Below are 16350 nucleotides of genomic sequence, written 5' to 3' on the forward strand. Positions count from 1 at the left end.
CCACGGCCCCACTTCCCATTTTCTAGTGATTAATCAGAAGTAAGAGTCTCACCTTCTTTGGTGCCTGGGTGGGCTTTGAACCGAGATCCTCAGATCTCAGCCTCCTGAGTAGCTAGGATTATAGGCAGGAGCCACCGTGCCCAGCATGGTTATTTCTTTATGGGGCTATTATCTACTGTCCTATCTCAACATGAAGGACTGCCTTGACCAAGTCTTCTAGGGCAGGTTTAGTGGAAATAAATACCTGCCTCTTGTTTAATTTGCAAGTCTTACTAACTTATTGATTGTACAGTCATTTTAGCTTGGGGCTTCATGCTTGCTAGGTGAGCATTCTTTAGTCTGAGGGAAAAAAAAGAAAAAGCCCTAGCTCTTTAGTTTAATTTTCACATAGGGTCTTGCTCCTTTGTCTGCCTCCTATGTAGCTGGGAATTCAGCATTTGCCATCATTCTTGGCCTTAAGTCTTTTTTTTTTTTTTTTTGATTGTGGGGCTTTCACTAGGCTTGGGCGCTATCCCTGAGCTCTGTTGCTGAAGGCTAGCACTCCACCACTTGGAGCCACAGCTCTATTTCTGGCTTTCTGGTAGTTCACTGGAGAAAACAGACACAGACACAGACACACACAAAGAGCCTGGACAGACAAATCTGAAAGACTCTTAGCTCTAATTAACCTACAAAAATCCAGAACTGGAGGCAGGACAAAAGTGAGAGAACACTAGCTGTGAGTGAAACAAAGTTGAGAGAGAGTGCAAGGCTTTGAATTCAAGCACACTGGCATGCACATGCACAAGCACATGCACACACACAGTTGATCAGCAGGATCTTTTATTGTTGTTTGCCCTACAACTTTAAGTTTGCCATCCTATTGTATTCTGACACTTACAAAAAAAATTTAGCTGTCCCTGGGCTGGAAGTTTGGCCTATTGGTAGAGTGTCTGCCTAGCATTCATGAAGACCCAGGTTCGATTCCTCAGTACCACATACATAAAAAGCCAGAAGTGGTGCTGTGGCTCAAGCAGTAGAGCTCTACGGTGCTTAGGTCCTGAGTTCAAGCCCAAGGAGTGACACACACACAAAAAATTTAGTTGTCCATATCGGATATTGCGGGTAAGAGACAAATCACCTCTGATATCAAGACTCCATTTTTGGTTTTGTCATTCATTCATTCACTCATTTTTGGCAGTCCAGGAGCTTGAACTCAGAGCCTGAGAACTGTCCTTGCGTTTTCTCAAAACTAGCATTCTAACACTTGAGCTATAACACCACTTCCAGCTTTTTCTATGTATGTGGTACCAAAGAATTGGACTTGGGGCTTCATGCATGCTAGGCAAGCACTCGACCACCAGGCCACACTGCCAGCCCTGTCTCTTGAGTTGATTTCTGTCTTGGTGTGGATCCTCTGAGCTTATGGTATATTTTGTTCACTGGATTTCAGGATTTACAGATTCATACCTTTCATCAGACAATGCCTATTTGGTTTTACTCAAGAATGCAATATAAAATAAATGATCAATGTAACCCTTCACATTAATAGAATAACATATTCATGTACATATTTATGTTCAATATTTTATGCCAGTTTTCACTGTAGCATTAGTCACAACAGCCATTTTTCCAAACCAAACCAAACCAATCTCATAAATTTCAAAAATTAATACCCTGATTATAAGTAGTCCTTATAAAAGATAGTATTTTCTTATCATTCAAAAATCAAATATTTTGAGTAATATACCTGACAAAAATTGACATGAAAGTGCTTTATTTAAAATAGCTATAAGAAACACATAACACTATTAGTTTTCTCACCTAGAAAACATGGACTTTGAGCATTCAAAGTAAGCTTCCACTCATTACCAGAATTAAAATCTTCTACAGCAGATAGATAGGTTATTAACAAATATTAGATGAACAGATTATAATTCTAAAGTTGTACAATAAATTAAAAAGGCCTCTAATTTTTCTTCCTTAGCAAAAATTATACACTGATGAATTAACAATAGAAAGTTAATAATTTCAGGAAAAAAGGCACATCCAGGCAGAAGAGTCAAGGTGATTTGTAAAATGCAGTGTTACAATTCTACTGCATATAATCAATTGACCGCAAATAAATTACTCTGCAATATTCTAAAACATGACAAGAGTATGCTTTAAAAGCAGGCAAACACAAGGACACAGACTCGTTGTCAGTATAACTGTCTTGGAATGCGAGATGACAGACTGTGTCAGACTCACTCCTCTGGAGGCAGCTGTCACCTAGTCCTGTCAGAGGCTGGACCGTCTTTCTGGTCTTGGCACACATCTCGTGATTGCAGCTCTCCACAGCACTGGAGCAAGTAGGAGGCTAAGTGTGGTCACACTCAGGATAAGGAGGTACACCTGCAACACGTGAACAGCGCCTGGTCACAGTGAACATGAGGAGATGGCTAAGGGTGGTCACCCTTAGTGTAAGGAAGTACACTGGTGACATGTGAAGAGTGCCTGGGCAGTGAGCACAAGGTGGTGTGCCTGCTCAGGTTCTCACTGTGTGGAGGGGGTGGGTACCCCTGCTCAGGACAGGCTAGGCAGCAGGGCAGATGTGCCCAGGGGTGAGGCCCCATCAGTGGTCTCACTTGCACAAGGAGGCACGCCTGCAAGCCAGAAGCTCACCCATCCTTGGAAGGCATGTCAAAAGTACACCCACAGGAGAAGACAATTGGAGTAGGATGAATCAAGATTTGGCAGCCAATGGAAAGCTGCAGTCAGTTCTGATGAACCACAGAGCAAAAGCCTGGTGACCGTGCTCACTGGATGGTGACTAGATAGGGCTCACTCTAAGACTGACTGCAACAGAGCTCTGCACACATCTCCTTCCCAGGCCTTCTCCTGTACTCTGGCAGTGAAACACCTGTGTCTCTCACACTCAAAAAACACAGAAGAGGGGCCGGGAGTTTGGCCTAGTGGTTAAAGTGCTTGCCTAGCATGCATGAAGACCCGGGTTCGATTCCTCAGGACCATATACATAGAAAAAAGCCAGAAGTGGTGCTGAGGCTCAAGTGGTAGAGCTCTAGCCTTGAGAAAGTCCAAGGACAGTGCTCAGGCCCTGAGCTCAAGCCCAGGACTGGCAAAAAAAAAAAAAAAACACAGAAGACAGTGACTTGAGTTCTAAGTGCTTTCAAGTACTTACCAATGCTTTGATGGGAGTCTCAGTGAGGCCTCGACTGCATTTATGGTTTAGATTTCTTAGATGTTACTATTGTGCAAGCTAAAAGGTTAAAAAGTGAGGGTTTTTTTTTCTTTCACAGGAAATATTCAATTTTCACTACTGTATAAGATAACAGCAGTATTAACTAGTACCTGAAAAACCAGTCCTGGGGCTTGAACTCAGGGCCTGAGCACTATCCTTGGGCTTTCTCAAGACTAGAGCTCTACCACTCAAGCCACAGCATCATTTCTGGCTTTTTTCCTATGTATGTGGTACTGAGGAATCGAACCTGGGTCTTCATGCATGCTAGGGAAGCACTCTACTACTAGGCCAAACTTCTGGCCCCTGAAAAATTATCTTGAATGAGAAAAGTACCTCCAGGCCATCTACCTTCCTCTCTAGGTAACAGCTTCCAACCTAGGCCAGCATAGTGCTACTCAGAAACGCAAAACAAGAGCACAGAAGAGCTGCCACCTCAGAGGTATACACAGCTGTGGGGAGGAGCGTTCAGTCTTTGCTCTGGATGTTCCCCAGAGCTAGTGCCTCTGTCAAATGGTAGATACTCACCTCCCGGGAGATGATGCCTGCTCTCCGGGCTCGGCTCCCCAGGACAAAGGAGAACTCACTGACCTGGGCCAGCCCCGCAGAGACAATCCACTTGATGTACTGGCTGCTCTTTGGCAGGATAAGTGACAAGACCAGAGCTGCCAAAACAAACTGCAAGAGTGGTCTATTACGTTAAGTGGTCAAAAGTAAAACCCAGACCAAATTAAACATACAAAAACAGAGACTCTACATAGAAAATGTGTTATCTGGAATAACAGATAAAGGGGGAAGTCAACCCAGAGGTATGTCATATACCCAGAAAGCAGGAAGTAAATTCAGGCTGTTAAATCTACACAGGGGCAAATCAAAGATCTGGGTTCCCTGGGAGAAAACAAACCGTCTCCTTCCAAATAGCATTAAATATGAAGTAATGTTTGAGATGGAATTCTGTTAAGAAAGGGACATATCTATCTGTCTTGCTGGCAGGGCAGTGCAGCAATCTTCTGGTCTGGGGTCCAGACAGCTGGCTGGCCATGCTAACTTGTGGTCAGGGAGAACCAGACGACTGGAATGCTCACTCCGCTTCCAGTGCTTGTTAACACGCATCGCTCAGAGGAAGGCACGGGCACTCAAGAAACCCAGAGGACCTGTGTCAGGACCCAGAAAGTATCCTCACCCAAGTGCTGCCAACTTAAAACACACTACATTCCTGAGACACAAGACAATGCATCCTGGCACTGACTCCTGGCTGAGTCTGCTCCTGAATCTGACCAGGCAGCTGGCCTTTCCTGCAAGGCAGACCAGTGAGAAGGCTCTTAAGGACAGACAGCAACACTGGTAGACAGGAGGTCTAATGGGAAGTGGTCTGTGTAACACTGAGTGTGGCATGGGCTGGACCAGGCCAAAGCAACAGGGATAAAGTGTCATACCTTCATGATCACCACCGACAGAGTGAGGAACACCAGAACAGTCAGCTCGTATATCACAAAGGTGGGGAACACATGAAGCCCTGTGGAGAGAGGGATAAGGTGCCAGGCTTCAGCCAGGACACATGGCTGCGAATGTACAGTGTTAGTATACTTTTAAACCTTCTTCTGTACAAGAATCAAACCAAAACACTGGCAAAGTTCTCGGCCTATCCAAGCAAAGAAGAAAGTTTAAGCCAGCAGCCCACCTCCTCCAACAGGTCCCCAAGAATGTGCACAGCAGCCACGGTGGAGGGGCAGGAGCTGCTCTACAGCAGTCCAGCCCTTCTCATTCAGCTCATGTTCCATGAATGAAGGTCTTCCCTGACATTTTGCTCTGCTCCATGTTCCTCCTAGGCTGCTGTGCTACCAACAGAAAGACACAGAGAGGCAGCTGCTGGCTTGCAACTCCAGGCTTCCCTAGGCCTTTGTTCTAAGGGAACCACTGGAGACCTGGAGACCTCCCACTATCCAAAGTGCCTGACCTTAGAATTTAAAACTGCCCAGAACAGGTGAGCCAACTTCCAGCTATTCACAGACCGTCTGTCTTTTTTACTCAAACCTAAGTGTGGAAGCCTTTCTTTCTCCCTGGGAGGTGAAAGGTGGTGGCCCTCATGCTGTGTGATGCCTACTCAGTCTAACCTCCTGACCTCAGCACCATAGTTACCGCTTTCTGGGAGTCTCCTGGGTCCGCCTCTGCGTAGAAAACCCTTCCTCATGAGGGCCTAAAACACCTCTAGGCTTCTCATCCTGTTCAAGCGCAATCCCTTCACAGAACAGACAATCCCTCCCATATGGGAGAAGTTCTTGGTGCTGGACTTTCCTCTGATTCTCCCCAATCCCACAGTGATTTTCAGTAGGTATCTAGAATTGGTGTAGGGACAGGCCAGTGCAAGATCTGTTAAAACAGGGAACTCTTGCAGGAAGTGTCTGAATGTCACTTGCAAGGCTGAGATCTGAGGATCATGGTTCAAAGCCAACCAGGGCAGGAACCTACTCAGTGCCAGGTTCAAGCACTGGCAAAAAAAAAAAAACAACACAGAAACAAAAACCAATCAACCAACAAACAAGAAAACAACCATAGAACTCTGTCCATCCACTTCTTTTTTCACCTTACATACAACTGCATCCTAAGCCAAATGTAAATCATTTCATGCCACTTAAACCTCAAAACAAAAAGTCTGCCTGGTATATATGGGAGAGTGTCCATGCAGTTACTCAGTGGAATTAACTTTAATTTCCTTACTTACTGGAAAGAACCAAAGCAAGCTGGGCACCAGTGGCTCATGCATATAGGCTTAGCTACTCAAGGTTGCCTTGAGCAAAAGAGCTCAGTGACAGAAGCTATGCCCTGAGTTCAAGCCCCAAGAATACCAGTACCATTACCGCCTTCCCCCACTACACAACACACACACACACACACACACACACACAGCAAAGGTATATGGAATTATTATGCTAACAGAGAGCAGGAACCCTGCTTTGAAGATAATGAAGCAAGTGCTCCTGTTTAAAGCCCTTATTGGCAGAACTTTAGTTATGCCCCTGTGGAATCCAAAGTATGGGTAGTGACATCCAGTTGACAACAGGGTGGCATGTTGGGCAGGGAACTGGAAGAATGTGGTAGATGAGCCTAACCTAATCAAAGCACTTTCGTAAGACCCTGACAAAAGAAGGTGGGTTACCGAGTGTGAGAAGGAGGCTAAGGAGTTATAGCTGGCAGGCTTGTTGATAGTTATGAGGCAAAGCTTCAGGACAGAGAAGATCAAAGGGACCGTAGGGGGCAAAGACGAGAAGCCGAGTGTCAGGGGCTCTGTCTATAAGCTACCCAGGACTTGGCTAATTCCTGTGCAAGACCCACCCCAGGTTACTGAACCAGCAGGTGATATACATTGTTTCACCTCTAGTAAGATGCCAGGCCTTCCAAACATGTGTCTTTCCCTCAGGGGTGACATGCAGTGCAGGATCCTTCACATTTCTAGGTAAATCTCAGAACTAGTATTCAGTGTCTATGCCTTCCCAGGTGTGCATGAGCAATTCAGACAATAAAGTTCCAAGAGGAGAAAGGTCACCTACATGTGAGGATGTCAGAAGCCCACGTGGCTTCCCACTCTCAGGTCACTATTCCAGACCAGCCACGGAGGCTTCAGACCTCAACATGACTGATGATCTACTGAGCCGATAATGTACGGGGTGGCACTGGGTTCTAAGATGAAGCTGGGCCCCCTGAAGGTCATTCGGTCATCTTTAACCTTGCCTATGCGCACACCTCTATACTGATGGGGCATGATGAGCCGTTGGCCAATTCACGCCACTTTCTACTTTTCCTGTTTTATAAATAACATTTCCCCAACTGTAGAAAAAAAACATACATTTATGAACACAAGGGAACAATTCTGGAGGCACTTAGCAGATACCGTCATACTGTGAAAGAGCCATACCTATAGAGGTGAAGAAGATGATGGCCAGGAAGTCTCGGATAGGCTCAATGTAGGTTGTGACCTCCTCCGTGACCATGTGGCCTTGAGAGGAGACAAGTGCTCCAGCCAGAAAGCAGCCCAGCTCCATGGAGACGTCCAACAGCTCTGTCACCTGGGGACAAGAACAAACTTTACATAGGAACACAGAGCTTCTGGGTCACACACCCCCAACAGGGAGCTTCACACCCAGACACCACAAAGCCCTATGCAAACACCACAGTGGATGGGGAGAATGCACCACAGATGCCTGGCTCATTGGCAAGACCTAAGAGTGGCCCACTGGCAAGAGGGGTTAACGAGGAGGGCAGCACTGGCTGAATTAGCCATCCTGGGAAACAGCCTTTCATGCAAACTGCTGCAATAGTCCTGAATAACAATACTTTCCAAAATTCATTTAAAATCTTTGTGCTATATATTTCTTTACGTGAATCAGTGAAGTCAGACTGTAGCAGGAAAAGAATACACTCCTATCACCAGCTTCTAACAGCACAGAGAATGCAGACACCACTAATACACAACATTGCTGCTAGAACACCAGAGTAAAGCATCAACGTCTTGGACTCATGAGGCAGATGAGACAGAATAGGTCACCACAACATTCTGGGTCTTCAACTCCACTAAACATGAAGCTGAAGACTGACTTTTTGGCAAGATGACATTAATAACATAATTTGCTTGCTTAAAATTATGAAAAACATGGACCAGAAGCATGGCCTAGTGGTAAAGTGCTTGCCAAGCATTCATGAAGACCTGGATTTAAATCCTTGGTACCACATACATAGAAAAGCCAGAATTATGAAAAACAACAATAGACAAATATAAATTTTTGAAGAAATACCATTTACAAGAACATAAACAAACAGGGGCTGGGAGTTTAGCCTAGTGGTAGAGTGCTTGCTTGCCTAGCAGGCAGGAAGACCTGGGTTTGATTCCTGGGTACCATATACATAGAAAAATGCTAGAAATGGTGCCGTGGCTCAAGTGATAGAGTACTTGCCTTGAGAAAGCTCAAGGACAGTGCTCAGGCCCTGAGGTCAAGCCCCAGACTGGCAAAAAAAAAAAAAAAAAAGACACAGTAATGTTTACTTACTACAGTATTTAATAAATGGACACATCATGTATTGTAATGTAAAGAAAGAATGCTTTATAAAATGGTTTTTATTTTGAATTTTAAGTGATAATTTTAGAACTGAGCTGCCAGTGCCAACCTTTGGCTTCAAATGTGTAATTCTTAATATAGACATTAAAACTGTACTTTTAGTTATGATTGGGTAAAATGTTCATTGATTTATCTAAATGGAGTCTCTTGGATATTTTGATGTGTTTACAGCTGATCATAAATTTCTTTCTCTGGGAGTATTATCCTAGAGATACTGTTATTTAAAAAAAAATTCCATATACCAGAAATGCCACAGAACAGATGAACATAGCATAATAGTTATTGGTGATGGCGACTGCATGTGACCAAAACACTAATTTATAATTCAGTGTTCCTCAAGCTTTTTCCATTATCAGTACTCCAGGAAAGCTTTTTATTTTCCCTAATAGACTCCCCAATAAATTTTAATAAAGATAAAAACAAACAAAAAACAAAACCATAAAAAACAATGAACACCAAGGAACAGCTGCTGTGAAAGTGTGTGATTTCCACACACAACATGAAAGGATGGCACCAAGACACCAGAAAGAGAAGCTCTGCACTAGGAAGACGCTGACCTGCCCCTCAACTGGTCACAGACACAACAGAAAGCCACAGAGACTTGTGAAAACTGATAAGCTGAACCTAAGAGCATGAAACTTGAAAGATCACAAATCCAGCCACAACAATCCCAACAAAGAACCACACTGGTTCCAGGACACTACCAGATGTCAGGCTATGGGATAATATGAAGCAATCAGAAACACACATTAGGGCCAGGAGTTTGTCCTAGTGGTAGAGTGCTTACCTAGCATGCACAAAGACCCACGTTCAATTCCTCGGTACCACAAACATAGAAAAAGCTGGAAATAGTGCTACGGCTCAAGTGGTAGAACTCTTAACCTTGAGAAAGCCCAAGGAGAGTATTCAGGCCCTGAGTTCAAGCTCCAGGACTGGCAAAAAAAAAGAAAAGAAAAACCGCACATCATACGTACAAAGCGCCCTCATGAGAGGACACACATGTACACAAGCACAATGCATATACATGCTTGAGTATCCACCGCCATGTAGACAAGCATAGTACACACAACATACACAAGGCATGTACATAAGCACACAGTGCACATACTCATGTACATAAGTAGACATGTTCACACAAACATGCATGCCTGACTACACATGCATGCACGAGTAGATGCGTATGCCTGCGCACACAAATGAATGCATAAAGTACCCCACACATGCACACATGCATGTATATGCATGAATGCTACATAGATGCACATAAAGAAACACACACAAAAAACACTCATATGCATTACTGAGAGTACACATGCACTGTTACCACAGACACATTCACAAGCACACTCAAACATATGCACACACAGACACATATACACACTACTTGGACTTTGGCAAGGTAACACTGTGGCATCTGGAAATTATATGAGCCGATGAATTCTTGTCCACTACCTAGTACCCAACATGAAGCTCACCTCCTCCAGGTGGCCCATACAGCTAAGTAAAACAACAGCAGTGGGGGCCAGAAGAATGGCCTGCTGGTAGAGTACTTGCCTAGCATGCATGAAGCCCTGGGTTCAATTCCTCGATATCACATACACAGAAAAAGCCAGAAGTGGTGCTGTGGCTCAAGTGGTAGAGTGCTATCCTTGAGCAAAAAGTGTCCAAGGACAGAGCCCAGGCCCTGAGTTCAAGGCCTAGGACTGGCAAAAGAAAAAAAAAAAAAAAAGAAGAGCAGCAGTAGACTTTGTACACAGTAACAAGGAATGTCTTCATGACCCAAAGGCCAACTAAGACCTTTTACATAGAATATCAACAATGTTATCACAAAGAAGACATAGAACACCAGATTAAATACTGACATCAAGAATCTGAGTTTATGAAAAAACATTATTAAGAGACTGAAACGCCAGGCTTCAGCCAGGAAGATTTTAAAACATACATGATATGAAACATAACTCATCCATACTGGCTAAATTGCTGATATATACTACAGCATGCGCAAACCTGAAGACACCAAAGCTGTATGAAAGAGCCAGAAACCTCAGCCAGATGATATGATCTCATTCAGCTGAGATCCCCAGGAAAAGTCTGTAGGGACAGAGTCCAGGAGACTGTAAAGAAAACAGGGTCATGTAAATTTATTTGAGAAATTACCATCAACATTGAAAAGACGAAGGCCGATATTCCTAGGATAAGGATTTCTTTGTTTCCTTTGCTTTCCAAATGCAGCTTTCGATAATAAGGCCCTATGAGGTAGGTCTTTATAACAAGACATAAGAGAAGAACAGCAGCGAGTGAAAATACAATCTGACCCATCAGAAGCATTATCCGCAGCACTTCCATGACAACTCTAGGGAAGGAAATAGAGACACATTACTTCACTTCTCACACAAGTTTCTCTAAAAACAAACACGTAATCTGTTCATCTTTGTTCTTTAACATATTACAAAATATACTACTCAACTCATACTCCGTTTTTTTAAAAAAAAAAAAAAAACTAAACTAAAACCTAGAAATCACATGAATGTCAGAAAACAAGCTATGTGACTCATCTGCCCTCATGCTTGCTGGGGAACAGGTGCTATTTCTACCACACCAGACAGGTGGCACTGAGGAGCAATGAGGCTGGCAGCCCAGGTGCCCAGCCTGTGTGCTAGCAAGGGCCCTGCAGTGGTAGTGGTGGGTCGTGCTGTACAATGGGACCATGTGTGCCTTGGACGCTGGGCACTGCTTCATGAAAGGTGCTAGACAGAATCTTTAGGTGACTGAACTCCTGGCCTTGCACTTGCTAGGTAGGTGCCCTGGCCACTAGCGCTATGCCTCCAATTCCTTTTCTGGGTTGGTTATTTTTGAGGAAGGGTCGTGCTTTATGCCCAGGCTGTCCTGGGCTGCAGTCCTTCTCCTGTGCGCCACCATGCCCAGTCACTAGTTGAGATGGGAGTTCCACAAACTTTTTGCCCAGGTTGGCCTTGAACCATGATCTCTTGGTCTCTGCCTCCTAAGTAGCTAAAATTATAGGCTTGAGCCACTGTACTCAACATTAGGTACTATCTTCAAAAACAAATGATTGTATGCTAGAAAAGTACCCAGAAGATGTACTTGCTCCAGCCTGTAGGAGTGTCGGCATGACCGCGATGAACAACCCCAGCTGTACATCTTGCATCACCAGCATGCCAAGCAGCACCGTGCTGTAGTCAATGTCGCCTGCTGGAGAGGTGGGAACAGTGCAGAGGAGCCAGAGACAAATAAGACATAGCACCTGAATATGTCCAGAATAATTCAATAAGAACTGGCTTGACCATCTTTTGTGGAGCTGGCACAGTGGGACATAGCTATAGGCCCAGCTACTCAAGAGGCTGCAGTGAGAGGATCACTTGAGCATGGAGTTTAGGGCCAACCTGGGCGGAATAATAAGACAATTTGAAGAAGAAAAAAAAAAAGGTTTCAGTCCTTAAAAACTGTTTCAGCTGCTAGGCACGATGGCTCATGCCTACTGGAATCCTAGCTTCTCAGGGGGCTGAGATCTGAGGACTACAGTTGGAGGCCAGCCCAGAAAGGAAAATGTGGAACTTTTTTTTTTTTTTTGACCAGTCCTGGGCTTGAGCTCAGGGCCTGAGCACTGTCCTTGGACTTTCTCAAGGCTAGAGCTCTACCACTGGAGCCTCAGCACCACTTCCGGCTTTTTTCTATGTATGTGGTACCGAGGAATGGAACCCGGGTCTTCGTGCATGCTAGGCAAGCACTCCACCACTAGGCCACACTCCCGGCAAATGTGAAACTCTTATCTCCAATTAATGGACCAAAACCTGGAAGGGGAATTGTGGCACAAGAGGCAGAGCACTAATCACGAGCAAAATTTCTCAGAGACAGCATCAAGACCCTGAATTCAAGTGCCAGGACAAACAGGAAACAAAAAACTTCAGCTTCTGCTTTCAGAGAGAGTTTAAATTTTGTTTGAGAAAGGATCTCACTATGTTGCCCTGGAAATTCCAAACTCCTGGACCTTAACTGATCCTCCCCCCACAGCCTGCTGAGCAGCTGCGACAACAGGTGTGTGCCACCATGCTCTAAAAACAAAACCACCCATACATCTTATTTCCATGATTTACTTGCAGTTTAGATAGTTACAGAAAGATACCATTACAGAAGCCTGATCAAGCAAGACGTCACAGATGCAGATAATGATGCCCATGCTAAGGCTGGACTCTGCCCTGGTTGAGCACAGGTCCTTCATTCCCCATAAGCAAACCCCTCTTCTCTTCCCCTGCAGTGTCCTTTCACAAGAAAGGACTTGGCCGGGAGTTTGGCCTAGTGGTTAAAGTGCCTGCCTAGCATGCACAAAGACCAGGGTTCGATTCCTCGGTACCACATACATAGAATAAAGCTGGAAGTGGTGCTGTGGCTCAAGTGGTAGAGCTCTAGCCTTGAGAAAGTCCAAGGACAGTGCTCAAGCCCTGAGCTCAAGCCCAGGATTGGCAAAAAAAAAAGAAAGGCCTTTTGCTAACCACCACAAAAGGACAGTAATTAGACAACAGGAAAAACAAAATGCATTTCCAGTCTTTTGATGGTTACCTTTCTTTCTCAAAAGCATTTATGAAACACTTGGGATATGTAATGGCAGACACCTGTGCTTTTAAACTGAGATATTGTCCTCCCCACCCCTGCTTTGGGCCAGTCCTGTTACAGCTGGCACTGGACATTTTTAGTGTGAAGTATACATGTTTTCAAAATTAAGACCTGTGTACCATCCCAAACATTGTGTTCTGCACCTCAAATTTCCCTTCAACATCCTGAAACTCATTCTCCCATAGCAATCAAATGACTACATGATAATTTCATTATCAAGTACATTCCTGAATACTCAGATCACTAACCTTTGTTCTCTGAAAGTAATGTTATCTTTAACATCATGTACATTTGAAATATTCTGGTCCATTTCTTAAAGTATATAATTAAAAATAATTTTCTTTTATGAGAACGTTCTCCAAAGTGGTTGAACCTGATTATAAATTCACTGAGAAGACACAGCAGCTACAGCAACTGAGCATCTGTTTTAAAATACTTGACAGTCAGGTACAGTATGCATGTCTACAATCTTAACACTAAGAAGGCTGAGGAAGGAGGACTGCAGGTTTGGGGTCAGCTTGAGGTACACAGACACTCTCAAAAAAAAAACAAACCAAAACAAAATCTGACACCCAACAATGTGGTGGTATTTCCACAACAATCCTGAGGACTGGCATAATTCTGTTAACAATTTGCTCAAATGTCTTCTGTAAGATTGATTTTTGATTTTTTCTACTTTTTATGTTAATTTACTTTGTTTACTTTTTTAGAGGTGAGTACAGGGAGATTACAATTACATGAGTCAGGTAATGAGCACACTTCCTTTCGTACAGTGTCTTCTTCTATTCCCTCACTCTCTTCCAGACCCCTCCTCCAGTCTCCACCTAGGAGTTGTAGAGCTTACTTTCATCAGTGTCCAGGGAGCTCCATTGCTACACTTTTTCACCCATATTCCCTCAAGTTCTGTTCCCTCCCACTGCCTACCCGAAGATGTACCCTTGAATACACCATACATAAGGTAAAGAAGTCAGGGACAGGGGGCCGGGAGTTTGGCCTAGTGGTAGAGTGCTTGCCTAGCATGCACAAAGACCCAGGTTCGATTCCTTGGTATCACATACATAGAAAACAAAAAAGCTCAAGTGGTAGAGCTCTACCCTTGAGAAAGCCCAAGTGCTCAGTCCCTGAGCTCAAGCCCAGGACTGGCAAAAAAAAAAAAAGTCAGGGACAGGGTCCAGGCCCAGAGTTCAAGCCCCATGACTGACCAAAAAAAAAAAAAAAAACGTTTCATTGTAATCCCTATTACCCAAGAGAAAATAGGAGGATTGTGGTTAGAGGCCATCCCTGTATAATAAACAAGGCAGGATGGTGATAGGGGTCTGCTAAACCAGCTATCAAGGAGGTGTGGGCATAAGGAGAGTAGTTCAGGCTCACCCAAATGAAAGAACAAGTTCCTCCTCCAGAGACAAGCTAAACCAAAAAGGGTTAGGGGTTAGGGGCATGCTCAACCAGTACAGCACCTACCAACCAAGTGCAAGATCCTGAGTTCAAACTCCACCGCTTCCTAAGCAAAAAGGAATTTACAAGTTCAACTGTTCATATCCATCAGTGTTTCTCTGTGGATTCACCTGTGTTAAGGCACACTCCACTCTCAGCCAGGAGGGTATTTCCCACATCCTCATACTTTTTTCTCTCTGTGTGTGTGTATATGTAGCCCCAATTTTTGCAAAAAAAAAAAAAAAAAGAGAAAAGAGTCTGATGTACTTTCCTACCTGGACTAGCTTTGAACTATGTCCGTCAGATCTTAGCTTCCCAGGTAGCTAGAATTACAGGCATGAGCCACTGGCACACAACCATATTGAGCCTTTTAATCATGAACACAATTCTGTAAGTCTTCAAGAGCAGTTTACAATTTTTTTAACCTTTAAATAAATCTTATTCCTAAGTTCTTCATATTATAAAGTAGAGCCCCCTCCTTCAATATTACAACTTCTGTACTACAGGGGCATGCCTACTTCAGCATGCTCAGTTTTACTCTTCCTAAGGTTTTCAGTGTGCTGAACTCCCTCCCAAACACATACCACTAGCTGTGACTCCTCCCATTTTCTGATTGCCCAGAGAAGGCATAGCCTTTATGAAAGCCTCCTCTCCTAGCATCCCATGAGTTCACCAACTCTGGAAATCTTCAATGCTATTCATTGCTCACTGCTGCCCTGGCTCTGGCTCCTGTGACCAAGTGATGTGGGACTGGAGGCACCTGTACTGCAAAAGTTTTGTTGTGTCAGAAAACACCTTCACTTCATTCTTAAGCATTTCCGCTGGACAGAGACTAGTCCTTTTTAGCAGGCGGAACTACTCCATGCCATCCATGGTCTAGCTTCACAGAGGAAGATGTGTACTGTTAACTGGCTTGTCCTTTTAGAATTCCTGTCTTAGCTTGCCTTTTTTTTTTTTTTTTTTTTTGCCAATCCTGGGGCTTGAACTCCAGGCCTGGGCACTGTCCTTGAGCTTCTTTTGCTCAATGCCAGCACTGAACCACTTGAGCCACAGCAACACGTCTGGCCTTTTCTGTGTATGTAGTACTGAGGAATCAAACACAGGACTTCCTGCTCACTAGGCAAGCAGTCTACTACTAAGCCACATTCCCAGCCCTAGAATACCTGTCTTTTCTTTTTTTTTTTTTTTCTTTTTGCCAGTCCTAGGCTTAAGCTCAGGGCCTGACCGCTGTCCTTGGACTTTCTCAAGGCTAGAGCTCTACCACTTGAGCCTCAGCACCACTTCTGGCTTTTTCTAACTATGTGGTACCGAGGAATCAAACCCAGGTCTTCATGCATGCTAGGCAGGCACTCTACCACTAGGGCAAACTCCCGGCCCTGTCTTTTCTAACGTGTTAAAATTATTGTGTGTACTCAAGGCACTGGTGCTATACTCTAACATGCCTAAATTTATTTTTGTTTATTGTGTATAGTTTTGGAGATGTACTTGGAATCTAAGGACTCAATTTTTCCTGTTCCAAAAAATTACTGACTTTCCAGAAAATGGAAACATGCTTTTGTTTTTTTCAAGGGAGGCATTGGAGGCACAGAAATGCAGGGAGGAAGGCAAGAGACAGTCATTGTGTTTGGTGTATACTATGTAAAAATGAACAATGCAACTTGTAGATGGGGACGGGAGGGGGAAGGTGAAGAGAAATGACACTGTACTCACTACCCGACTTATAGAATTGTAACCCCTTTGTGTGACTACTTAATAATAACAATAAAAAACAAAAGCTTACCATTTTTTCCTCAGTCTCTCATTCTATAATACAAATGTGGAGCATACTATATAGTCTGCACATGTCTTGATGTTCTTTCCCATTTTTTTTTTTAGCGATTGTGGGGCTTGAACTCTGGACCTGGGTGCTGTCTCTGAGCCCTTCAGCTCATGGCTACTGCTCTACCTCTTGAGCCATAG

At 44.0% G+C, this 16350-nt stretch overlaps 1 protein-coding gene across 1 annotated transcript in view; it reads right to left on the reverse strand.

The window, feature by feature from the left end:
• Nucleotides 1–1739: 1739 nt before the first annotated feature.
• The window catches only part of Slc9d1 (solute carrier family 9 member D1), a 37376-nt gene continuing 22765 nt past the window's right edge, over nt 1740–16350 (reverse strand). Inside the window, exons 8-13 of the mRNA XM_090341847.1 lie at nt 11418–11538; nt 10486–10681; nt 7131–7281; nt 4654–4733; nt 3746–3895; nt 1740–2373 (exon numbers count right to left, since the gene is read on the reverse strand). Of these exons, the coding sequence (XP_090197973.1) occupies nt 2260–2373; nt 3746–3895; nt 4654–4733; nt 7131–7281; nt 10486–10681; nt 11418–11538 (812 nt within the window). The 3' untranslated portion in view covers nt 1740–2259. The remainder of the gene's footprint in view (nt 2374–3745; nt 3896–4653; nt 4734–7130; nt 7282–10485; nt 10682–11417; nt 11539–16350) is intronic.

The sequence above is a fragment of the Megascapheus bottae genome, chromosome 11, assembly GCF_031878675.1.
Source record: "Megascapheus bottae isolate mThoBot1 chromosome 11, mThoBot2.hap1, whole genome shotgun sequence".
Lineage (NCBI taxonomy): Eukaryota > Metazoa > Chordata > Mammalia > Rodentia > Geomyidae > Megascapheus > Megascapheus bottae.